Source organism: Macaca mulatta, chromosome 7, assembly GCF_049350105.2.
Source record: "Macaca mulatta isolate MMU2019108-1 chromosome 7, T2T-MMU8v2.0, whole genome shotgun sequence".
NCBI lineage: Eukaryota > Metazoa > Chordata > Mammalia > Primates > Cercopithecidae > Macaca > Macaca mulatta.
The window spans coordinates 36,985,370-37,012,260 of record NC_133412.1 but is presented as its reverse complement, the minus strand read 5'-3'; the positions used below and the strand labels follow the sequence as shown (position 1 = coordinate 37,012,260).

At 38.5% G+C, this 26,891-nt stretch overlaps 1 protein-coding gene across 2 annotated transcripts in view; it reads left to right on the top strand.

Annotated features, from left to right (window-relative positions):
• The first annotated feature begins 1,272 nt into the window (after positions 1 to 1,272).
• Positions 1,273 to 26,891, top strand: part of BNIP2 (BCL2 interacting protein 2) — a 28,376-nt gene continuing 2,757 nt past the window's right edge. The window contains exons 1-11 of one of the 2 annotated variants that reach the window (XM_015142390.3): positions 1,273 to 1,458; positions 7,278 to 7,384; positions 9,507 to 9,574; positions 10,045 to 10,221; positions 11,732 to 11,908; positions 16,224 to 16,326; positions 17,639 to 17,770; positions 19,611 to 19,697; positions 20,025 to 20,123; positions 20,887 to 20,922; positions 24,263 to 25,980. In XM_015142390.3, the coding sequence (XP_014997876.2) occupies positions 7,335 to 7,384; positions 9,507 to 9,574; positions 10,045 to 10,221; positions 11,732 to 11,908; positions 16,224 to 16,326; positions 17,639 to 17,770; positions 19,611 to 19,697; positions 20,025 to 20,123; positions 20,887 to 20,922; positions 24,263 to 24,314 (981 nt within the window). In that variant the 5' untranslated portion in view covers positions 1,273 to 1,458; positions 7,278 to 7,334 and the 3' untranslated portion in view covers positions 24,315 to 25,980. The remainder of the gene's footprint in view (positions 1,459 to 7,277; positions 7,385 to 9,506; positions 9,575 to 10,044; positions 10,222 to 11,731; positions 11,909 to 16,223; positions 16,327 to 17,638; positions 17,771 to 19,610; positions 19,698 to 20,024; positions 20,124 to 20,886; positions 20,923 to 24,262; positions 25,981 to 26,891) is intronic. The other variant, XM_001100604.5, reaches the window with a different exon arrangement.

Below are 26,891 nucleotides of genomic sequence, written 5' to 3'. Positions count from 1 at the left end.
CTCAAAGTGCTGGGATACTCGGCTTCTCAAAGTGCTGGGATTAGAGGCACGCCCAGCTGAGAGAGACTATGATGTTCTCCAAACAAATCTCATTTGGTTGAAACTGTACAGCTGAGTATAGTCTAATTTGAGTAGTTTACCTTGAGTACTCTAACCATGGTCTATAGACCTGGCTCTTTTGAGAACTGTTTGTAAATTGTCTGCAGAGAGACAGTAGAAAACTCTATGGCAATTTTGCAGGTAATTTTATGGCTGTTAACTCTAACGATAAAAAGTTTTGACTTGGACTTTGTATGCCTTTTCATTTTTCTGTTTTATCAACTTGTGGTCAACAACTAATCGAAAATTTTTACAAAATAAACGGACCGTTCCCCCAGTGAAGAGAAGCACTGCTATGAAGCTGTTCACACGCAAATATTACCAAACTCCAAGGTCACTTTTGAGGCCTAGCTCACCAAAATGAGGCCTCGGATATTTTTCCTCCCTTTATTTCTTTTCTCTTTTCATTTTTTCCCCCTTTTTCCTTTTTTTGAGACGGAGTTTTTGCTCTGTTGTCCAAGCTGGAGTGCAATGGCACGATATCGGCTCACTGCAAACTCCGCCTCCGTCTCTTCAGTAGTTGGGATTACAGATGCGCGCCACCACGCCCAGCTAGTTTTTGTACGTTTGGTAGAGACGAGGGATCACCAAGTAGGCCAGGCTGGTCTCGAACTCTTGACCTCCGGTAATCCACGCGCCTCGCCCTCCCGAAGTGCTGGGATTACAGGCATAAGCCACCGCGCCCGGCCTCCTCCCCTTATTTCATCCACTTTACAATTCACATTATTATTGAACGTTGATAATTGCACCTATCGTAATGATACTGATAATTGCACCTGTTGTAATAATATTGATATTGATAATTGCACCTATTGCATTACAATATTATTATTGATATCCATAATTTCACCTACTGTAATGATCAATAAAGACAGGCAGAAAGAAAACAAAAATAACTGAGACTACTGGACAGCGTCCCTGCGGACAGCAAAGACTGAAGAAACGCCTTGAGGCGCAGTAACGCCACCAATAAGGAGTCGCTGCGACGGTTCCGCCCAGAGGCAAGGAAGGCCCACCCCTCGCGGGCAAGCGAGAGCGCTAGCTCGTGGCGTCTGAGCGGGTGGGGATATGCCGTGTGGGTTTCAAGAAGACGCCACGCCTCCGCCGCCACCACGCCTCCGGCTGCCGCGCCCGGAGGAGGCCGGGATGTTATCACTTCCGCCGGGGCCTCTCACTGCGTCCGGGTCAGCTGTTGCCGCCGCCGCCGTGCCGCTGCGGCCGAGGGATTGGGCTGGGGTCTCCACCGCCGAGCGAGGGGAGCGGGCTCCGCTCGGCGCTGCTTTTTACGACCTGGCCGTCAGCCCCACGTCGCCGGCCTGGAGGGGCGAAGAGGACGAGGGGGCCAAGGCTTCCTCCGGGGTGAGTGCGGCCTGGGAGGACTTGGCACCGTGGCTCCGTAGCTGGACTGGGAACCGGCCTAGGGGCGCAAGTCTGTCGGGCGCGTGCCCACGACGTCCGCGGAGAGGAAACCCAGAGAGTTATCCTTGGTAGGGGGGAGCCATAGAACCTGCTCGGAAGGCGCTTCCTGGATCTCCGCCCAGTTTAGGTCCCCGCCCTTGGCTCGGGTCCTGTTTGTATTTGGCAGTTTGGCCCCCCACCCCACCCCTTTTCCGTTTCTGGTAGTTGTGCTCGGGATGGAACCTTGCCCTTCCTCCACTCCTTTTTTACCCTGGTGTGGGTGAGGTTGCGGGGCTACGATGGTTCAGTATTTATGACCAGCGTCCGTCCTGGTGCAGAACAAAGAAACTTGGACCTCTGGTATGCCTCGTAACCTCGGGGAATAGACACGGAAGCAGCATAAGTAATCAGGGCTTTAATAGATCTTCCCGAGTACGCTCAACCAAATACAGAGTGTGTACGTCAAAAGCCGAGTCCCCGCGTGAATCTAGACACTACCTTTTCTGTTTAAATACCTGGCAAAATGGTTTGGATTTCTGGATGCATCTCATGTCTCTGGAGTTACTTGTCTGTGTGTCCTGTGAGCTCTTTGAGGGCACAGCTTTTGCGGTGTTCGTCAAGATAGTCACAGTGCCTCCTATTTATTTAGTTGAATAAACTATGTGATTGCATTTTAGTGTTGCTTTTTTCATTCGCAGCTTCTCTTGATTAGGATCTCTATTTCACCTAACACCTGATTTCTTATTTTCAATTAAATGTAGTTTTTCTAATAGTTTATAGGAATCTCTGCAGTTGTAGAAACAAATTCCGTAATTTGTAAATCGCTGTTTCCTCAAAATTACAACTGATGTTACTCAGTTAAGTTACCCCTGCAGACTAGTTTTTCATCATTTTGCACATATTCTTAGTTCTTGTTGTTTTATATTTTTTCTAAACTCTTTTCCTAGTCTTCGTAATCTCTAGTGCAGCCCAACACTGTTGGGCTCAGACAGGAAGTATGACAGATCCACTTCTGCAAACGGAACTTGAACTAGATTATCGTAAGTCAGTGCTATTATGGCCTTCAGGCACTACAAGACCTTTGAAGCTAAGTGCAACCAAATCAGGCATGACAGGCTTATTCTGTATACAGTTGCCAGTGCACTGCTGACGGTGTGCTATATTAGAAACAGTTCTGGACTAGATATGGAGACCAAGATGTCGTGTCATTGCCTCATATATAAGATACAATGATGATAACACAAGTGTCATGCATCCCAAAGTTGCTGGTTGGAATATGAGATGATGGACGTGAAAGTGGTTAGTACATGTGGAAAGCACTCTGGAAAAGTTCTGTTCATTCTGTCTGGAGTAATGCTGGTAGAAGGAGCAATAGGGAGAAAGGCGTCAGAGAAAGTATATGTAACCAGATCTAGTAAGTTACAGGGCTGATAGTAGATAAAAGATGTCTTGTTACTTTGGGTGGCCAAGGTGGGCAGATCACCTGAGGTCAAGAGCAAAAAATGATAAAGCAATGAGATGAGACAAGCTTGGCCAATGTGATGAAACACCGTCTCTACTAAAAATACAAAAATTAGCCAGGCATGGTCGCATATGCCTGCAATCCCAGCTACTCGGGAGACAGAAGTACAAGAATCGCTTGAACCCAGGAGACGGAGGCCGCAGTGAGCCGAGATTGCAGCACTGCACTCCAGCCTGGGCGACAGAGTGTGACTTCGTCTCAAAAAAAAAAGATGTCATGTTATGTTTACATCTTATAAAGCAGAATACTAGTATAATGTGACAGTAATATTCCACAATTATAGTTTTTTATTGCAACTGATATTTCTAACTACAACAAACTGAGACATCAGTTAGTAGACTTTATCTTTTTAAAGGTCGCAGCGTTTTCAGTATGTTCTGCATAGTGATAATAAATGTAACTTTTGTAGGTGGCACAATCATCTTTTGCCATATTTTCACAATTTTGAGAGAAGTCAGCACCATTCTAGTTTTTCCTCTAAATTTTGTGTTAACGTTTATTTTATTTTATTTAGTTTTTTTGAGATGCGCTCTTGCTGTGTCGCCCAGGCTGGAATGCAATGGCACGATCCCCGCTCACTGCAACCTTTGCCTCCCAGGTTCAAGCGATTCTCCTGCCTCAGCCTCCCTGATCACTGGGATTACAGGCCAGTGCCACCACTCCCGGCTAATTTTTGTATTTTTAGTAGAGATGGGGTTTCACCATGTTGGCCAGGCTGGTCTTGAACTCCTGACGTCAGGTGATCCATCCGCCTCAGGCTCCCAAAGTGTTGGGATTACAGGTGTGGGCCACCACGCCCGACTTGTGTTAACATTTCTGATAGAGCATCTCATTTCATTGTTTAAAAACTATATACCCTCAAGGGAGCAATGAGAAGCACAGATCTAGGATTTTTTCAAGGATGTTTGGTGATCTAAACGTACAGGCTGTTCGTTAAAAAGTGAACATGAGTGTTTAGGATGAAACCTTTTTGTTTAAATGGGGAAGTGAAAGGCTTGCCTGGGCATTTCCATATGCCTACTATAATTGATTTCAGCATAAACGGTTGTTACTGGCACCTATTGCAGCAGCAGTGTTAAAGTATGTATAGTAAAATCACCACATATAATTGTGTTATAATTAAACAGTTCTAATGTGATCTTAAAAAAAACATTGTAGAGACAGATCTCACTATGTGGCCCAGCTAGGCTTGAACTTCTGGGCTTAAACCATCTTCCCACCTTGTCCTCCCAAGGTGTTAGGATTACAGGAATGAGCCACTGAGCCTGGCCTAAATGTGATCTTAACATTTAATTTTTGCTTATGTTGCTAAACTGCCTGGGAAAAGCTTCTTCATCTTGATTGGATTTATCAGTACTCCTCCCCCTTGAAGCGATGTCAGAAGGAATCAATTGTCTCTTTGATTTTTAACCTAAGATAAACAACTGCTTTGAATTTATCTTTATGACTGCAATAGGTGAGTGGCATAAGTAAGGATATACCACCACTACCAAGAGTCAACTTGAGAAATCAAGTTATTCCTGTGCCAACAGGTTATTTTAACAAATATCGGCCGGGCGCGGTGGCTCAAGCCTGTAATCCCAGCACTTTGGGAGGCCGAGACGGGCGGATCACGAGGTCAGGAGATCGAGACCATCCTGGCTAACGCAGTGAAACCCCGTCTCTACTAAAAGAAATACAAAAAACTAGCCGGGCGAGGTGGCGGGCGCCTGTAGTCCCAGCTACTCGGGAGGCTGATGCAGGAGAATGGTGTGAACCCGGGAGGCGGAGCTTGCAGTGAGCTGAGATCCGGCCACTGTACTCCAGCCTGGGTGACAGAGCGAGACTCCATCTCAAAAAAAAAAAAAAAAAAAGTATCATCTTAAAGTGTTATTTCCCATTCTAATTTACTAAAAAAAATATGAACAAGAAATGGGAAGCAACACAGTTAACGTGTGAGTCAGCAGTATCCTGATTTGCTTCAAAGTGGTTGTGGTTATATTAACTCCTTTCTTGTTTGTTTCCTGTTCTTAACAGCTGCTTGATGATAAAGTGCTTCCAAGAAACAGTAGTCCCTCAATTGTTTAAATTGTTTTGACCTACCTAGTGTACTTTTCCCCTAAAATTCATGATGAAATGGTAGAGTAAATCTATCTATATCTCTTTCCCCATGTTCAGTTTAGATAATTGATTATCCTCAAACTAAATATCCATGTCTATCTGCTGAGGTATTAACACATGATTCAATATGATACTAAGGTAAAAATGGAATAAATAGGTTGAGATAGCTGAAAAACTTGGGCTGTCTTTCAAGGAGCTATTTGATTGTTGTTGTTGTTGTTGTTTGTTTGGTTTTTTGAGACAAGAGTCTTCCTTTGTCGCCCAGACTGGAGTGCAGTGGTGCAATCTCAGCTCACTGCAACCTCCGCCTCCAGGGTTCAAGCGATAGACTCCCTGGTAGCTAAGATTACAGTCATTGCGCCACCATGCCTGGCTGAATTTTTGTATTTTTACTTTTTACTTTTTCAAGCAAATAAGTTGGTGTTGAAAAGTCAGCATCTACCACTTTTTTTCTGTGCTAACAAGTGTATCATCAAACACTGAAACCTTTTGGGAATGTTTAAAACCTTCTCTTGAGTATAAGTAAAAATTCAAACTGGGCAGAGAGGCTTCCAGTCTTGGCAGAGATACAAATTTAGTTTACCTTGTGAAATCTAACACTTTAGGACATTTCCATTGTAATTTTGTTGTTAAAGAACATAAGGCTTTTTTCTATATGACTTTTTGCATCTTTTGAATGTTGACATAGCAGGCAAGACAGCTATAGAACATGACTGCATTTTCCTTTTAGAAGACTGGTTGATGTGAATGACTGGCATAATTGATTTTATTTAATATCTTTTAAAGTCATAGTATAGTTTTAAAAATTAAATGGTGTAGAAGGACTTACTATGAAAAGCGTTGGTCATTTTCTCCATTTCACCCTCTTTCGTCTTCTGCTGATTTTGCTCTGTCACCCAGGCTGGAGTTGCAATGGTGTGACCTCAGCTCGCTGCAACCTCTACCTCCCAGGTTCAAGCGATTCTCCTGCCTCAGCCTCCCAGGTAGCTGGGATTACAGGCGCCTGCCACCACACCCGGCTAATGTTTTTGTATTTTTAGTAGAGATGGGGTTTCACCATGTTGGCCAGGCTGGTTTTAAACTCCTGACCTCAAGTGATCCGCCCACCTTGGCCTCCCAAAGTGCTAGGATTACAGGCATGAGCCACTGCTCCCAGCCTGGTGTCAACCACTTTTAACTTTATTTTTAGTACTGTTAGTGATGCTCTGTATCTCTTAAATATGTTACTGCAAAAAAAAAAAAAGATGTTACTGCTATTTATTAAATAATTTTAGACGTCTATTGACTTGAATGTAAATGAACTAAATACTCATGTATACCTCTTTCCTTCTATAGTTTTCACTGTTTTGTTGCGTTGTTAATCGGTTGATCTTTCCCTTACCTAAACTTCTGTTTCTTACTCCAGCACCAGAGGTAGTATCTCTGGATTCTCACTTTTGAAATGAGGATATTGGCACTCACATGATTCCTTGGAAAAGCTAAGACTAAAGTTCATGGCGTATGTTAAAATATGTAGTTGCATAAAAAGACATTCACCAAGTTCAGTGTTTGAAAACATACGCCAAGCTATATGAGAAGGACATAGTATAGATAAGAAACAAATCAAAAGATAGCATAGTTCATTTACAGGAGAAGTTACTGAATAGACTTCTTTAAGTGGCTCGGGAATTGTGGCATCAAATTGTTGAGAAGAAAATGTAAAAGCACACTGGTTGACTCTGCTGAATCATGAGTTTAGATATTATTTATATACTATTGTTTAGAATCAACCTCTATCCAAGGGACAGAAAATTTAATTATGAATCTGTAATAAAGAACATTTTTATTTCTTACCCCACTTCAAATTTTTAATATAATCCATAGTATGAAATATATTTTAAATCATAACCTGAGATACTATACATGCAACTGAAAACAAGTATTTTCACCGAACAGTATCCTTACTATAAACAGTACTTAACTTTACTAGAATATATTTGGTCCGAATATTCTCTTTTCTTAAAAAAAAAAAAAAAAAAAATTGCAACCCCGTAAATGAATTCATGACCAGACCACTGTACTGAACATCATGTATGAACTAATATGTAAGATTATTGCACCTTTTCGGTGGATAAAAAGTAAAGTAGAAATTAAGTTAAACACTTTTCTCTCTTCATAGGACATTGGCTCTCTGGATTATCAAGAATTTGTAGTTGACATTGAATCCAGGCTGAGGATGGAAGGTGTGGAACTTAAAGAAGAATGGCAAGATGAAGATTTTCCAATGTGAGCAATGCTTTTAAATGAAAACAATTTTAGAGTAAAACTGCAGAATTTCTTTATTGAGGTGTTATTTTTTTTACTTTTATGTTTTGAGAAGGAGTCTTGCTGTGTCACCCAGGCTGGAGTGCAGTGGCACGATCTCAGCTCACTGCAACCTCCGCCTCCTGGATTCAAGCAATTTCTTCTGCCTCAGCCTCCCGAGTAGCTGGGACTACAGGTGCGTGCCACCACACCCGGCTAATTTTTGTATTTTTAGTAGAGACGGGGTTTCACCATATTGGCCAGGCTGGTCTCAAGCCTCTGACCTCGTGATCTGCCTGCCTTGGCCTCCCAAAGTGCTGGGATTACAGGTGTGAGCCACCGCACCTGGACGAGATGTCACTTTTTAAATGGAATATTCGGCTTCTTGAAGAAACTCAGTAATACAAGGTGATCATTTGATACTAGGAAGTAAAAGTTTCTTTTCAACTGTTAGATTGACTCTCTTGTATCTTCCTTTCCAACCAAATATATATATAATCTTGTGTAATCTTTCATTTTTGTTTTGGTCGTTTAAGTTTCCAAATTTTTGCTTTTATAATAAAGTGTTTTAATGTTTTTTTTTTTTTTTTCCTTTAAGCAAAGTCTGAGGGATTCCTCAGAGAAGGAGGTCTTTAGTTGTCTTTTAAAATTTTCTTTAATTTTGTGGCCAGGTGCGGTGGCTCACACATGTAACCCCAGCACTCTGGGAGGCCGAGGTGGGCAGATCGCTTGAGGCCAGGAGTTTGAGACCAACGTGGCCAACATGGTGAAACCCCGTCTCTACTAAAAATGCAAAAAATTAGCCAGGCTTGGTGGCGCGTGCCTGTAGTCCCAGCTGCTTAGGAGGCAGAGGCACGAGAATTGCCTGAACCCGGGAGGCAGAGGTTGCAGTGAGCTGAGGTCGCACCACTGCACTCCAGCTTGGGTAACAGAGCAAGGCTCTGTCTCAAAAAATAATAATAATAATAATTTTGTGGATCCCCCCCGGCCCCCTCCCCCCAAAAAAACCTTACTAAGTAAATTATTAAGGGTTTTCTAGCTCATCTGGCCAGCCACCTTCACATGTTTGCATTTGTATTTACAATTATATTGGCACCAGGTAGGCTGATGAAAAAGAACAAAGGCAGACCTTATATTTAAATAGTGCTTCCATGCCATAGTGGGCAGAAGACATCCTAGTGCATAATCAGGTGCCTTAGCAGTTGGATAGCTTAGCAGTTGGACAGCTGATAGGAGACCTGAGTCACTGTTGTATATGGTGGTGATAATAAATATAAGAATGCCGATCTCAGAAGAATTGAACCATCGTCGCTGTAGTCTTATTGTGAGTAAAAATTGAGCTTCATACATTGCATCATATATCACATTATACTTGTGCATTTCAGTCATATTTATTTAAAATTGTTACATGTTTAATAAGCTGTGCATAAGGAATTTATATCTACTTTTATGTGTTACTTATATGTAATAAGTGTATAAGTCAGCTCTGATAGTCAGAATTTTTACTTTGAAAGTGTAGCCAGACATAGCAGCTAACTCCTATAATACTAGTGTTTTGGGAGGCCAAGGCAGAAGGATTGCTTGAGACCATCCTGGGCAACATAGCAATATCTGGTCTCTACAAAAAAAAAACTTTAAAAATTAGCTGGGCATGTTGATGTGCCACTGTAGTCCTAGCTAGTCAGAAGACTGAGACTTTATCTTACACACTGCTAGGCTGGGCACAGTGGCTCATGCCTGTAATCCTAACACTTAGGGAGGTCAAGGCAGGAGAATCGTTTGAGCCCAAAAGTTCGAAGCCAGCCTGGGCAACATAGCAAGACCCTGTCTCTACTAAAAATTAGCCAAGCCTGGTGACATGCACCTGTAGCCCCAGATACTCGGGAGGATCTCTTGAGCCCAGGAGTTAAGGCTGCAGTGAGCCATGATTGTGCCATTGTACTCCAGCCTAGGTGACAGAGCAAGACACTGTCTCAAAAACGACAACACTGCTTTATTCCATTTTCCAAATACTTATTTCTATAAGCTGTATGTTTAATAGATTGAAATTCAAAAAAAATTCTTCCTTAATTTCTGGGTTAAAAAGTATACCTGTGTCTTCTAGACCTTTACCAGAAGATGATAGTATTGAAGCAGATATACTAGCTATAACTGGACCAGAGGACCAGCCTGGTAAGAGCTTGACACTTATTTTCAATTAAATTATGGACTTTGTGTTATTTTTTAAAACACGTTTCTTTGTCCAAAAAAAAAAAAAAACTTGAGTTTTTATTCCATCATAGAAGTCAAAGTATAAGTTGAACATTGAGGAAAGCATTTTTAGAATGCTTTAAAAAATTGCAAAAACATATGCTTGGTTTTTGGAAAGTTTTACAGTAAAAGGGTGGAGGAGATCATTTTTAGTGGTAAGAGGTATCTATAAGGTCTGCCTCTATTTAAAAGACATTGATGCTTTATTGATCTCTTGCCAACGATGTAGAAACAGCAATGATCAGAATAAGAATTTTGTGAATAGGTGCTTTGAAGTTATGTTTAATTAATATTATTTTTCCCAAGAATGAAGTAGTTAAAATTTTTCTTATTCAACTTTAGCATCTAAGCATTCCTTGTTACGTATCTTTTTCTTTATTTTCCAATTCCAGGCTCACTAGAAGTTAATGGAAATAAAGTGAGAAAGAAACTAATGGCTCCAGACATTAGCCTGACACTGGATCCTAGTGATGGCTCTGTATTGTCAGATGATTTGGATGAAAGTGGGGAGATTGACTTAGATGGCTTAGACACACCATCAGAGAATAGTAATGAGTTTGAGTGGGAAGGTAAATGTTTCACTGCTTTTAATCTGATCTTTTTTAATGTATTAAGGGATTTTGTTTGAAATATGTCATTCTTTCTAAAGTTCATATATTTGTTACTAAGATACAAAATTCTGCTAACACTTGAATATTCTCAAGGACTTCAAAACTCTGTATATGGTAGATTACACCAGTGGCTTTTTTCACTTCTTATTTGCCCAGCGCTGTCATGTTTTTTCATAGTTGTTTCAAAAATATTTCTTGATAATTATGGCATGCTCTCTTTCAGTCAATCAAGTAAGAAACTTTGGAAGAGACATATAGTGAACAGTTTGTGGGAAGGGAGTTCTGAAAGGAGGCGTTTGCCTTTGGCTTTTTAAGTAGGCTTGCCTGACATTGCTCTACTTTGTGAAATAACCAACTTAAATTAATGTATACTTTTAGCCCCCAAACCTAGTATTCCTTGTTATTTGTAATTCAAAGGAATTGTGCTGTGTTTTACTTTGCATGCTTTCTTTAATTAGAAAATTGTTTACAGTATCTTATATATAGTTGTTATAATTTTTATGTTTTTTCATCTTGAAAATGATTTTTTTTCAAAGTAATGTTTAGCATTCAGTATTATACTGTAATAAAGTGTGATGTGCTATATTTTTGGTTTCTTTTTTCTTCCCTGTTTTACTGGTTCAATAAACAGTCCAGTAATAAGCAATACTTTATAAAGTTACTGAAATAGTTTTGTGCCTATGTGTTTTGTCTCTTCTTTCTTTAATGCTGCTGTAGTCATTTCCTGGAAGGATATTTTCCGTTAACAGCTTTGTCTTGGAAACAACTAACATACAGTAGGTTTCCCCCTCCCCCCATCTTTTGGTAAGGACTATAATACTGAAATTTTGAAAATTATTACTACATTAAAAATCAGCTAAACTGCAATCTCAAAACATAAATTACACTTAATCATTGGTGCTTATGCTTTGGCTAATGCTAATTTAAATAGACTTCTGCATGTATACTTCAAAATATTATACATACATTTCTGCTTTATAAAACTGATCAAATGAGAAGTGATCACTGAGTAGTTAACCACTTCCTATCTGGTATTACAGTTAATTTATGTGCTCAACAACAACAAAATTGGCTCCCAGATAGCTACTTGAAGTAACCTATAGTCATAACTGCCAGGGAGAATATTGTCACAAGTTGAATCTGGAAAGGCATTGTAAGGCACATGTACTAAGATTTTGATGACTCTATGAATTATATTTTCTGAACTTGTGGATATATGATATAAACCACTATGATTAGGTGGTTTTTGCTAAATTGGGCAATAAAAAAAGTTAACCATGATTTCCAAAGACATAAAATGGCCTCATGTTAAGAATAAGCCTTTTCCTGCATTATGGAAGAGATATTTAAAATTGCACAGATGGTATAATGAAAATTCTCTGTAAAATCTAGATAGTAAAGTGGTTAACGTATAATTTGATTTTTATTGTGTAACAATTGGTGATTGAAAAACTTTTTATTTTGACAGATGATCTTCCAAAACCCAAGACTACTGAAGTAATTAGGAAAGGCTCAATTGCTGAATATACAGCAGCAGAGGAAAAAGAAGATGGACGACGCTGGCGTATGTTCAGGATTGGAGAACAGGACCACAGAGTTGATATGAAGGCAATTGAACCCTATAAAAAAGTTATCAGCCATGGGGGTAAGAGTTACTGAACATTTTTCAAATTGTTTAATGTGGTATCAGAATTCTCAATAGTTTTAGAAACTCTGCCTAGAGATATTACGTAATTTTGAAAGAATAATAAGCATTTATCATATCATTTTAGAAACATGATAGGTTTGAAGTAAAAGAAGAAAAGTACCATTTTTTTCTCTTTTTGCTTTTGAGATGGAGTCTCGCTCTGTGGCCCAGGCTGGAGTGCAATGGCGTGATCTTGGCTCACTGCAAGCTCCGCCTCCTGGGTTCACACCATTCTCCTGCCTCAGCCTCCCGCGTAGCTGGGACTACAGGTGCCCACCACCAAGCCCAGCTAATTTTTTTGTATTTTTAGTAGAGGCGAGTTTTCACCGTGTTAGCCAGGCTGGTCTTGATCTCCTGACTTTGTGATCCACCCGCCTCAGCCTCCCAAAGTGCTGGGATTACAGGCGTGAGCCACTGCGCCCAGCCAAAAGTACCATTTAAAAATGATTATATACCTACACTAAGTTGAAAAAGTACAAAAGAATTTGTAGTGAAAACTGTCAGGTTGGGCATGGTGGCTCAGGTCTGTAATCCCAGCAATTTGGGAGGCTGAGGCAGGAGGATTACTTGAGCCCCGGGGTTTAAGACCAGCCTGGGCAACATAGACCTTGTCTCCACCAAAAAAAAAAAAAAAAAAAAAAGCCAGGAATGGTGGTGTACGCCTGTAGTCTCAGCTACTTAGGAGGCTGGGGTGGGAGGAGAGAGAGCTCGAGCTTGGGAAGTTGAGGCTTCAGTGAGCCGTGATCATGCCACTGCACTCCAGTTTTTTGTTTTGTTTTGTTTTGTTTTTTGTTTTTTGACCCTGTCTCAAAATTTTAAAAAGAAATTTTTTTTTAGCTGTCTCTAGGCTACCCAAAACTGGGACTGTACTTTCTCCATAATTTATAAACAGTGAAATGCCCTGATCTTAAGTGTACAATTCAATGAGTTTTGACAAATGCCCATATAACTGTATATTCCCATATATATAACCCACACCCCTAAACATATAGAACATTTTCATTGTCCCAGAATAATTCTTTAATACCCCTGCCCAGTGAATCCTCACCTTGGTAGCCACTGTCATATCTACCGCCTGATTAGTTTTACCTGTTCTAGAATTTCATATGTAGTAACTGAAATCATCCTGTACACTCTTTTGTTTACTTTTCAGTATGAAGTTTTGGAGATTCATCCATGTCGTTGATGTATCCACATTACATTCCTTCTTATTGGGGAGTAGTTTTCCATTGCATGGATAAACCATAATTTGCTTATCCATTCTTTTTTTTTTTGATGTGCATGTGAGTTGTTTCCAGCTTGGGCTATTATAAACAAAACCGCTTTGAGCATTCTTTTAGAAGTCATTTATGGATATAAGTAAAACTTGGACTTTTTTTTTGTTTTTGAGATGGACTCTTGCTCATCACCCAGGCTGGAGTGCGGTGGCGTGATCTTAGCTCGCTACAACTTCTGCCTCCCTGGTTCAAGGGATTCTCCTGCTTCAGCCTCCCGAGTAGTTGGGATTACAGGCGTATGCCACCACCCGAGCTAATTTTTTATATTTTTAGTAGAGAAAGTGTTTCACCGTATTAGCCAGTATGGTCTTGATCACCTGACCTCATGATTTGCCCACCTCAGCCTCCCAAAGTGCTAGGATTACAGGCTTGAGCCCCTGTGCCCAGCCCTAAAACTTAGACTTTTTAACCTTAACTCTTAATGTGCCTTAAAATCCTGAACAAATTTTTTTTTTCCTTTTTTTAATTTTTTTGTTTTGTTTTGTTTTTTGAGACGGAGTCTCGCTCTGTCACCCAGGCTGGAGTGCAGTGGCGCAATCTTGGCTCACTGCAACCTCTGCCTCCTAGGCTCAAGCAATACACCAGCCTCAGCCTGCCAAGTAGGTGGGACTACAGGCACGCACCACCATGCCCGGCTAATTTTTGTATTTTTAGTAGAGATGGGGTTTCACCATATTGGCCAGGCCGGTCTTGAACTCCTGACCTTGTGATCCACCCGCCTCAGCCTCCCAAATTGCCTGGATTACAGGCATGAGCCACAGCGCCCAGCCCAAATTATTTTTTAATAGAGAGCTCATTCACTCCACATTTTTATAGAGTACCCACTTTCCATACTTATGGGATATACAAAAATACAAGGCTTAAGTCCCTTCCCTTAAGAAACAGGAAAAGCTATAAAAGTTTAAGTTACAAATCCTGTGAATCTAACAGTACCATATATAGAAGTTTACCTAGGCACATTGTAAATAGTGCTAGAATGTTAGTGGCAAGTCAGAACACAACTCACTGTAGAGCATGTCACACTACCTTAAATCCTCCTAACACAGGACAGAGTGGCACATGGGTCAAGCAGATTGATTTTTTTTCGGAGTCATTTCCACTTAATTTACCACTTACTTTAATGCCAGATGCATTCCCCTGCTTATTTCTACAGTCTTCATTCATCTGAAAGCAAATCACATGAATATTTGTAGTTGCATTCTTCTGCCTAATTTAATCATACTCAGATGAAGAAAATGGCATAATCTGGATCAGGAAGTCCACAGACGTATATTATTCAGCTAGTTCACTGGAATCAAATTATAAGGCCTGATTTATGGCTTCAATCTCTTTCAGAAATAGCACTTTTTTATAGGGGAAAATAAGACCACCTTATCTTACTGCATTATCACACTTAATATATTTTGTGACTGAGTGATTAAGAAAGGTAGTGAAGATTCTGATGTTCTTGAAATGTTCAAATCTTTTCAAATGCAAATTTGTAAACAATAGAAATGAAGGTTAAAGCAGAAGTATTTGCTACTAAATATGGGCTTAATATCTAAAGAAAGCAGTTGAAACATAGGTATTTTAGCGCTGTTTTCCATTACTGAAAATTATGTCAGAGATGTAATTTAGTTTTTGGTTTTCTTTTTTTTTTTTGAGACCCAAGTCTTGCTCTGTTGCCCGGGCTGGAATGCAGTGGTACAGTCTTGGCTCACTGCAGCCTCCGCCTCCCAGGTTCGAGTGATTCTGGTGCCTCAGCCTCCTGAGTAACTGGGACTACAGATGCACACCACACCCAGCTAATTTTTTATATTTTTAGTAGAGACGGGGTTTCACCGTGTTGGCCAGGCTGGTCTCAAAACTCCTGGCCTCAAGTGATCTGCCCACCTCGGCCTCCGAAAGTGCTGGATTTACAAGCATGAGCTGCCGCGCCCGACCTAATTTAGTTTTAATGTCCTAAATTCTACAAAATGCTAGCATTTTGAAATATAAAACTTACCTTTTAAAAATCACTCACTTATGGCTCTGGTGATGTGGCTTATGCCCAGCGCTTTGGGAGGCCAAAGGAGGAGCATTACTTAAGGCCAAGAGTTCACGACCAGTTTGAGCAACACAGTGAAACCCTATCTCTACAAAAAAATGTTTAAAAAGTTAGCCAGGTGTGTTTGTGTGTGCTGTATCCCCAGCTCCTCTGGATGCTGTGAAGTGGGAAGATCCCTTGAGCCCAGAAGTTCAAGGTTGCATGAGCTGTGATTGTGCCACTGCACTCCATCCTGGGCAACAGAGCAAGATACTATCTTTAAAAAAAAATTTAAAAATTAAAAAGCACCAACTTTGCCGGGAACGGTGGCTCACGCCTGTAATCCCAGCCCTTTGGGAGGCAAATCACGAGGTCAGGAGTTCGAGACCAGTCTGGCCAATGTAGTGAAACACCGTCTATACTAAAAATACACAAAAAATTAGCCGGGCAGGGGGGCGTGCACCCGTAATCCCAGCTACTTGGGAGGCTGAGGCAGGAGAATCGCGTGAACCCAGGAGGCAGAGGTTGCAGTAAGCCAAGATCACACCACTGCACTCCAGCCTGGGCAACAGAACGAGACTCCATCTAAAAAAAAAAAAAACTACACCCACTTTAACCATAAGCATAATATAAATAAATAAAAATACATTGCAGATGCTGTATTGTGTCTGTATTGTATTGGGTTATATCACTATATTTGTCTACTTGATAACATAGGGCTGGCTTTTTAAATATGCTAATTTAAGTGGTCTTGGGTTTTTTTTTGGTTCTTTTTTGTGACCACCGACCTTTTTAAATTTTACTGTTCTCTTTTTGGGAAGAAGAAATTAAAATTCTATATAAGACCATATAAGATTTACAAAACATACATTTAATACAGAAGTTTGTGAAAAGTAAACTCTTATTTATAATTTACCAATCATACAGATGTCTTCTAAAAATGCGTAAGAGTAAAATCATGCGGTGATACTGTCTTTGGTTTCTTTTTTAGGATATTATGGGGATGGATTAAATGCCATTGTTGTGTTTGCTGTCTGTTTCATGCCTGAAAGTAGTCAACCTAACTATAGATACCTGATGGACAATCTCTTTAAGTAAGTATATATTTAACAAAAACATTTGGACAGAATTTTGAGCTAATTAGATCTACACCTTAAGAAACTTAACCTTTGTAAAAATTATAAATATCCCAGTTCTTTGGGAGACTGAGATGGGCAGATCACTTGAGTCCAGGAGCTGGAGACCAGCCTAGGCAACATGACAAAGCCCTTTGTCTACACAATCAAAAAATTAGCCAGGCATGGTAGTATGGGCCTGTAGCCCCACCTACTCAGGAGGCTGAGGTGGGAGTATCACCTGAGCCCATGAGGTCAAAGTTGCAGTGAACTGTGATTTTGCCACTGCACTCTAGCCTGAGTGACAGAGTAAGACCCTGTCTCAGAAAAATAAATATCCCGTATCTTTTCAAGTGCAAGTTTGTGAACAACAGAATGAAGGTTAAAGTAAAAGTATTTGTTACTAGATACAGGACTAGATGAGTCCTTATTCTTCGATATGATGAAACAATAGTTTTCCAATTCAAGAGAAAAATTGTCATTTTAAAACGGGGAAATATATCTCAGATTATTTGTTCCAACTTGGTTTTGTTTTGTTTTGAGTTGGAGTTTCACTCTGTCACCCAGGCTGGAGTGCAGTGGTACAACTACGGCTCCCTGCAGCCTTGGCCTCACGGGCTCAAGCCATCGTCCTACCTCAGTCTCCCTAGTGGCTAGGACTACAGGCACATGTCACCACATCCTGCTGACTTTTTAATTTTTGGTAGAGACAGGGTCTCACTGTGTTGCCAGGGTTGATCTCAAACTCCTGGGCTCAAGTAAGCCACCATGCCTTACCTGTCCCAACTGTTTTATTTTACATTTGCAGGCACATTAAGTGTAAAGAAGTGATTTTTCTCTCAAAATCATGTGGCTAAATTACATTTACCCCTAGAAGGCCAATATAACTAAGCCGAATCAGTTCTTTTTCCACAAGGTCATTCTATTTGTCAGGTTAGTGGTGTTTTTAAAAACCGTATTGTGGAAAGTTTCAAACATACACAGGGCTAAAGAGAAGTATATCAGATCTTCATGTATCAGTCACTTCAACAATTATCTATTTATATTTTGTTCCCACTTCTAACCCCCAGTATATAATTTTAAAGCAAATCCCAGAAGCAAATCATCTAGAAACATTTCAGTATACATCTCTAAAAAATAACTTTTTAAAATAATCATAATACAAGCTAATGCAGTTTGAGCATTTTCATTGTAGGAGAGAGGAGGGAATTGTATAATTGTATAATTTAGAGAACCTAGTTCAGTTATGCACAGTGATTTTTAAGGCTTAAACTTAATTTGTTTTTTACAGATATGTTATTGGCACTTTGGAGCTATTAGTAGCAGAAAACTACATGATAGTTTATTTAAATGGTGCAACAACTCGAAGAAAAATGCCCAGTCTGGGATGGCTCAGGAAATGTTATCAGCAAATTGATAGAAGGTAATACACATACAAGTTGAAAGCTAGTCTGATAAATTTTTATAATGGCTTTAGTAGATCAAACTTTGTTTTCTGTTGCCTTTTTTTTTTTTTTTTTTTTTGAGACGGAGTTTCACTCTTGTTGCCCAGGCTGGAGTGCAATGGCACCATCTTGGTTCACTGCAACCTCTGCCTGCCAGGTTCAAGCGATTCTCCTGCCTCAGCCTCCCAAGTAGCTGGGATTACAGACATGCACCACCACGCCCAGCTAATTTTGTATTTTTAGTAGAGATGGGGTTTCTCCATGTTGGTCAGGCTGGTCTCGAACGCCTGACCTCAGGTGATCCTCCTGCCTCGGCCTCCCAAAGTGCTGGGATTACAGGCATGAGCCACCACACCCGGCCTTCAGTTGCTATTTTAAAACACCATTTATTTTTTAAATTTTATTTATTAATTTCATGGCAGGTTTCTATTTTCTAAAGATAGCATTTTAGAATATTGTGAGGGAAATCAATTTTGATTTTTCTATAAAGAATAACCTTAATTCTTCTAACTTACAAAGTAGCTCTATATTTCTCCTTATTTATAAGGAGAAATTGAACACTTTCTCCTTATTTATAAGGTGCAATTTTCTCCCCATTGAACACTTTCCTACTATTTACATCTTGGGAAAGGATGGAGAATGTAGTGTGTTTCCTATTTTATTACATTCTGAGGTTTGCCTAATTTATAGTGCTTAGGATGTTTTATGTTTTTGTTTTTGTTTTGTTTTGAGACAGGGTCTCACTCTGTCACCTAGGCTGGAGTGCAGTAGTGCAATCTCTGCTCACTGTAGCGGCGACCTTCCAGGCTCAGGTGATTCTCCCACCTCAGCCTCCCAGGTAGCTGGGACTACAGGCTTGTGCCACCACACCCAGCTAATTTTTGTATTTTTTGTGGAGACAGTGTTTCCGCATGTTGCCCAGGCTGGTTCTCGAACTCCTGGACTAATGCGATCCACCTGCCTCGACCTCCCAAAGTGCTAGGATTACAGGCATGAGACACAGTGCTCAGTCTTTATGTTTCTTAATGATGCTTGTTTAGTTGTAAAAGTCTTTCTTTGGAACAAGCTTTTGAAGCATATTGTCTTGGGAGTTAGTCATTAGTACTTAATGGAAGGAATGTGATCTTCCAATTGGTTTGATCTTGCCATGGCTAATTTAAATCAAGTCTAAATTTGACATTGGCTAGCTCTTGTGATTATATATGTATCTCACTTTATGTGTGAAATATGCATAATACAATAAGTTTGTATTTAGTCATTTAAAAAGAAGAGCTCTAGGATAATACCTTTAATATTTAATCAAAACTTTAAATTCCTTGAGAATAGGAGTTAGATCTGATTTGTTTTTGTTCCTGTGGTCATCTTCTCCACTCACACTTCTCTGCCTGCACAGTGCTTTTCGTGATTTTGAAGAACTTAGCACCAAGTTCTCCCTAGTCTTGGAAAATGAGGATAGTTTACTTTTACATTCAGGATGGCCTCTTTCCCTGGTTGACAGAGTCCTGAAGACAAGTGAATGTGTATGCTAGGAGACATTTAATAACAGGCTATACTATGGACATAAATTTGGCCAAATAAAGTAAAGTTCATTTCATAGCAGTAGGAGGGACCATCAGAATTCAAGAATCCTTTTTCTTGTCTACAGGGGTATCATACCTAAATGAAAACTCCTGGGTGAGATTTTTCAACTATTATTTTGTATAAAGTTGCACATATTTATTGATGTCTTGACTTTTAGCATTAGAATTTATAGAGATTTTTAATTTTCTTTGTGTATGTGTGTTTTTTTGTTTTGTTTTGTTTTTTTATTAACTCCAGGTTACGGAAAAATCTAAAATCCCTAATCATTGTACATCCTTCTTGGTTTATCAGAACACTTCTGGCTGTTACAAGACCATTTATTAGGTAATTTTTGAGAGCCATTGACTTTAATTTTATTTTAACTTTTTTTTCATTTATTTTTAGTTAACACATAATAACTATACATATTTATGGGATACAGAGCTATATTTTGATATGTGTATACATTGTATAATGATCAAACCAGGGTGATTAGCACATACATCACCTCAGACATTTATCATCTTTTTGTGTTTTGAACATTCAAAATGACATGAGTTTTTTAAAAAAAATTCTTACATTTGTATATAAGAAATTTTTGTATCTTGTAAACATTGTATCCATTGTATTTGTCAGAAATATGGAGGTAATTATTTTTATTTTCTTCCATAGCTCAAAATTCAGCCAAAAAATTAGATACGTCTTTAATTTGGCAGAACTAGCAGAGCTTGTCCCCATGGAATATGTTGGCATACCAGAATGCATAAAACAGTATGTTTTGTTTTATTTCCTTAATTGTATTGGATCTTAATATTTTGATGTGCAACGGATAATACTTTTCAATACTCATTCTTTATGTATTTTATAACTGTGTGTCTCTGTGTGTGTGTGTGTGTGTGTGTGTGTGTGTGTGTGTGTGTGTGTGTAACAAAGAAAAAGAGGAAGAAGCCATTTCCCACACCGTCCCCATAAGTTAGCATTTTCTTCAGGCTGTCAATTGAAGAACTAGGATAAATTATTTCTGGTTGTGATTCATGTTACACTTTTTAGACTGGTTATAATCTAAGAGATGATTTTTCTAATTGATCAGTACTAAAGAACGTTCTCCAGACTTGAACATGGTGCTCAACAAATTTGAGTAAACTCATCATGAATATTATTATTGAATAATTATATTGCTAAATAAAAATATTTAAATCATTATAACCTTAATGTTTTCCAGTGACTGCAATTTTGTTCTGATTATCAGATTCACATTCTTCCATGTAACTTCTTGGACTTGATAGAAGGCTGTTAACATAAATACCTGAGTATTACAATGCATGTGGAAAAGTTTCTTTGTTCTGCTCACATGAGGTTTTACTCTATTTAATGTGTGAAAGTCAGATTTATTAAGTCAGTTTTTACTTTCTACATCATGTATTAAATATTTTTCGTTTTGCTGGAAAATGTAAATGGGTTTAAGTACCTTTTTTCAAGTTTTTATTCATTTTCATAACATGTATATTTACTGAAATAACTCTTCCCTACAAAGGTATGAAGAAGAAAAGTTTAAAAAGAAACAAAAAAGGTATATGCACACCTTGACTGGGTTGCATCTAGACTAGTCCATTTGCATTGCACACTAACTCTTCCTTATTGGTTGGTTAGCTTGTAGACAAAGATAATAGCATTTGTAAATATAAACGTACCCAACTTCCAAATATAGGGTGAACCCAGAGTTCCTAAGGCTGAATATGACTTGGATTCACCCTGTTTTATTGCCATATGTGATGCCAATTAAGACTTAAAGACCACGGACCCTTCTCTCTCCTTCTTAGTCCAAGTACTAATGGTGAAACCACAGAAATTACTAAAAATGGTATTTGGAACACCAAATAAAAGACTTCAGTTGTTTCACCATTTTCTTTAAATAGCTAACTTGTGCTTTTGAAATATTTTTGCAGACTTTTTAAAAGCTATCCATTTATTTCCCTGGGGTTGATTATTATATTTGCAATGCATATATTCTTTGGCTAACCAACATTAATTTCCTTTTATGCTTAAATTAAATGGCTTGCTAACCAGTCAAATTCTACATGTGATAAAATACCTAAAATCTCAGTGTCCCATTTAACAGTTAAACACTCTGCTTTCTATTTTAAATTTAATTTTGAACACTTCTGCTTTGAGCATAACAAACTATTATCTATTGATACCTTGACATAGATGGTGAAAGAAGGCAAGGGTATAAAATACTTACAATTTTATATAATAATTTAGAAAAATGTAGAATTTGGATCTAGTTTGTTAGATCTTTAAAATATTGGCAATTAAATTAGCAAAACATAGTTTAATGCAGTCTTAAGAGTTATGGTGAGAGATTTATATGTAATTATCTTGACTATTCTAAGGAGCCAACTGTAACTAACTGGAACATTCTTAACTTTGAACACATTTTGTTTCTGTTGATGAGTGAGAATTCAGTAGGCCTTATGATAGAATCAGTTTTACACTTCTATATGACACTTCACAGTTTAACCAACACTTTAACATAAATGTAGACAGTGATTTTAGATCATGCTGATTTCTCATTCCTTTCTAGGCATTACTGTGCATCCGACAGACACGTGACTGAAATTAAAAATATGATTTGTAATTGTAGAATATTTTGAAGCCAGCCGCTTCATAGATTTCACAGTGAATTGCCTTTGTTGATAAAATGTGCTGTATTAAGCCTTTTTTAAAAAAAGTTTTTAATACTGTAAAGTAATTTAGACATCAGAAAAAAATATGGAATTTGTACTTTAAATGTATTGTTTGAAACCGGTCACTATTTTATCTTGAGTTTTTTTTTACTTGTGTTTAACCATAAATACAATTATTACATGTATCTTTCAAAAACTTTGTGGTTTCTGTAGTTTTTTTAGTCTTAAAAAATAATAAATTTTTGTCAATCTGAAAAGGATAAAATTTAATTTTTAAATTAAATTTAGATAGGCATGTTTTGTTTTGAGACAGAGTTTTGCTCTTGTCACCCAGGTGGGAGTGCAATGGCCCAATCTCAGCTAACTGCAATCTCTGCCTCCTGGGTTCAAGCGATTCTCCTGCCTCAGCCTCCCAAGTAGCTGGGATTACAGCCTCCCACCACCACGCCTGACTAATTTTTGCATTTTTAGTAGAGACCAGGTTTCACTGTGTTGGCCAGGATGGTCTCGAACTCCTGATCTCAGGTGATCTGCCCACCTTGGCCTCCCAAAGTGCTGGGATTACAGGCGTCAGCCACAACACCCAGCCTAAACCAAACTTTACAGAGGCTAGGTACAAGGGAGCTTATTTAAGGTGACAACTCCATGATATGATAAGTACTGGTGCTAAGGAAAATATGAAACTATGAGTCCCTATGGCAGGTTTTTGGGGAGCAGGGGAAGAAGGGGTAAAACCATTTTCTTGAAGGGCTTGTGGGGAAGAAGGTTGAAGAAATGTTGATAACAGTGAGATCCAATGTCCCCAGTGATAGAAAAAGGATAGCAGTTTTAAATGTTTCTTTCAAACAACTGGATGCAAGTGTGGCCATGCAGATACAGATTGTTAAAATGTTTCAGGGGAGTTTAAAAATAATTATGAAATTAGTTGGTAAGGAAATTTCAGATGTTAAGAGGATTTGATATATTTTGCATGCCTTATCAGAAATATGTACATTCCAAATTTTTTATAACAATATTTAAAATATTTTAAAATGTTACTTTGGCTTTACCACAGACCAGGGCTTTTAGGTCTGTTTTACTAATATTCAGGTGGACATAGTAATGGGTGATAAGAATAAAAACATATGAAAAATATTTTTCTATATCTAATACCAGATTGTTTTAAAGGTCCCTGCATCAGTTATTCAGACCACTACAAATGTAATAGTAATAGACTGTTTGTTATCTTTGAAAGGTTGTAATTATTATGTGGTAATTTATGTAATCCTTCTAATCCCCACATGTCTAAATTTTGATATGACTGATGTCCAACCCACCACTAAATAAATAAGTTTTTTGATGGGTTTTTGTTTTGTTTTGTTTTGTTTTTTGAGACAAGGTCTTCTCTGTCACCCAGGCTGGAGTGCAGTGGTGCAGTCTCGGCTCACTGCTGCCTCCGTCTCCAGGGCTCAAGCAGTCCTTCCGAGTAGCTGGGACTACAGGTGCATGCTGCCACACCTGGCTAATTTTTATTTTTTGTAGAGACAGAGTTTTGCCATGTTGCCCAGGCTGGTCTCGAACTCCTGGTCAAGTAGTTTGCCCGCCTCGGCCTTCCAAAGTGCTGGGATTACAGGTGTGAGCCACTGTGCCCAGCCAATAATTAATTTATATTTAGATATTTTTGAATGTTAAATTCTTAAGGCTTCGTACTGTCAAAACAAATTTAAGGCATTCACAGACTGGACTGTGTACCAGTAAGTTTTGGAGAATAATTACGGGTTCTATAAGGATGCATTTTTTTATCACTGGATTTTAAAATATTGATTGATCAATTGGTGGCGTTCGTGGCACTTTCATATTTTAGTTAACAGAATCATTTTTGAGGGAGTTGTTTTTCCTGCCAGTTTCTTACCACCTGGATCCTCACCACAGCCAAGTTACCGGTCAAGATTTTAATATGCCATGTAACTTGAACTTCTAAGAAAGTTTATATACATTTGTATGTAAAGTATTTTATAATCTTTAAAGAAACAACAGTCACATTTCTTGCCAGAGTCCCCCTGCCTTTAAAAATTCTCTTTTCTGGTTGGGGAAATGATGTCTGGTAACTGTTTTTACTACGTCTGCTTCTTTGCAAAGCTTCGTCTTTAACAGAGTAATATTCTATGCTAAAATAGTCATTATTTTTAGAAAGAAAATTGTTCAGCTGCTGGTTTCTCATTATATATATTCTTCATTAAACAGAGTTGATCAAGAGCTTAATGGAAAACAAGATGAACCGAAAAGTGAACAGTAAGTTTGGCACCTAGTCCAAACAAGACTGAAGAATGTGCTGATGGAGCAGTGCTGTTTTTGCATTCATAATGCATTTATTGGCCCATATTTTTATGTAACCTGTTACAAAACCGACTTGACTTTTTCATAATGGACTTTTGTATTATACAAGGGACTGTTCACTGCTGTATTGGTTTGCAAATCTCTTGAATTTAGCTCTTTAATAGCTAACTGTATTATTATTTTATATTTTGTATTGCTAAATAGCAGAGAACTACACTATATAAAGCAGTTTTTGCATTTGTTTATTGAATGATGCATCTTCCGTGAAATATTTATATGCATAAATGGCAAGGGAAAGAAATAATATATATTTTTATGTTATTGAGCAATATTTTTTAATGTGTACCTGTCTTATGGAAGAAATATGCAGGTAAATAAGACCATGATTTTGTAAAGTGCATATTAGAATTTTTGTTTTTGTAAATTGTTAAATACATTTCCTGGGTAACTTAGAAAATTAAGTTTCTCATAAGGCAACAGACGGATTCTCATGAATTGAATACCCAAAGATCATGTATATAATCGAAGTGTATTAGTACCATCCCAAGATTTTTTTCTTATTTAACATACATTGTTTCATAATTCAGCAAGTACAAATGCAAGTGCATTGCACACTTTTTCCTTTTTAAACTTAAAGACAAGTCAAAAAGCCATTTTTAGAACTAGAGGATTTAAGAGGCTAGGAATTGGGGTTTGTGTATATGTATATATGGGACATTTTATCTTCTGGCCCAAAGTCAGAACTTTATAAAAATCTTGAGTTTGTTCACTAATGTGAAATAAGCTATGTGTCCAGGGTATTGCTCCCCTGAGTGTGTGTGAGTGCTGAGTAGTACTGCAGAGAATGTGATGAGTTATTCACTGTCACAACTTTTTCTATAGAAAACAGGGGCTGCTTTTTAAACTGCTCTCACTATGGGCACTTTACCAAAATACTTCCATATCAATTATTTGAACTCAGTAGTTGTTTGACCTAGTTAGATCTGGTGTTTATTCAAGTTTCTATGAAATCATGTTTGACAATACTGTAAATTAGGTTAATTTTGTAAGTCTGAGAGAGCATCATTATATTGTGCTGTTTTGGATAACACATTTGTTACAAGCATTTAAACGGTTTCATTTGGTAAGTACCTTTACATTGAAATAAATTGTGTTTGTGCCTCCAAACAGAAAGTTTAATTACCGACAAAATTATTTCTAAAACAACAGATTGATCTAATACTGTGTCATATACTTGAAAGACTCATATACAGCTGATAAACATAATACCTGCCAAATTTGAAGGTCATGGCTACTCTTCAACCCTTCCTGTAAGGTATTTTGCAAAACAGTGGTCTAGGGTAGCAAAATTGAAGTGGATGTGAGCTAACTTTTTAGGATTTATTCTATCCTAGATTGAACACACATGTGGCTGTTACCATTCTCATGTACTTATAAGCCTTCTGTTAAAAAGGGAACTTTCCTATACTTTTTGTCCTCCTCAGTCCTAAACTTGGCATGCTAACTTAAAACCAGTTCTAAGAGAGAGATGCTGGAGGATTCCCAGGATGAAACATTCCTCAGCAGCCTCCTGACTTAACCTGGATCCAGCAGCTCTTGGCAGATCCTGAACTAATGTCATTACAGTGAATTGAGCCAAAACCATTATTGCTTGCTCACATCTTAGGAGCACTTTTTGTTGAAGAAGCAAACTAACAATAACAAGTTAGGCATTCCTTCTGAATTTACCATATGAGGATTATGTATAAACAATTGTATTGAATTTGTCATTAGATTCTTTTTTTTTTTTTTTTTTTTGAGACGGAGTCTCGCTCTGTCGCCCAGGCTGGAGTGCAGTGGCACGATCTCGGCTCACTGCAAGCTCCGCCTCCCGGGTTCACGCCATTCTCCTGCCTCAGCCTCCCGAGTAGCTGGGACTACAGGCGCCCACAACCGCACCCGGCTAATTTTTTTTGTATTTTTAGTAGAGACGGGGTTTCACCGTGGTCTCGATCTCCTGACCTTGTGATCCGCCCGCCTCGGCCTCCCAAAGTGCTGGGATTACAGGCGTGAGCCACCGCGCCCGGCCTAGATTCTTTATTGGTAGACGATTTAACGTAGTCTTTCATCTGTACATCTTTACGTTGCTCAGAATGGGCTGAGGTTTTTAATAGGTGGTTTTCTACCACATTAAGTACTTGGTTCTTCAGTTTAAAAAATACGAAGAATAACTTCAACTCTTTTTTGCGTTATTCTGATTTTTGATTTTGCAGTCATTGCTCCTAACGGTAGATAAGTGTTGCAAAAGTGATGTTTTTCTGAGTTTTTTTTTCAAAAAGTAGAAGACTGTTCTGTTAACCATTAAAATTCAGAGACAACAGTGATAACACCTGGGATATAATGAAAATGAGGTGCTGTGAATCAGTAAACTAAACGGATACCTGCTTTAACCTACACCTGAATGGAATCTGGTATAGAGATGTACCCACAATAAATGTTTTATAAGATTCAAAATCATAACTAGTAGGTTAGAGGAAGAGCACTTACTAAGTCTGTT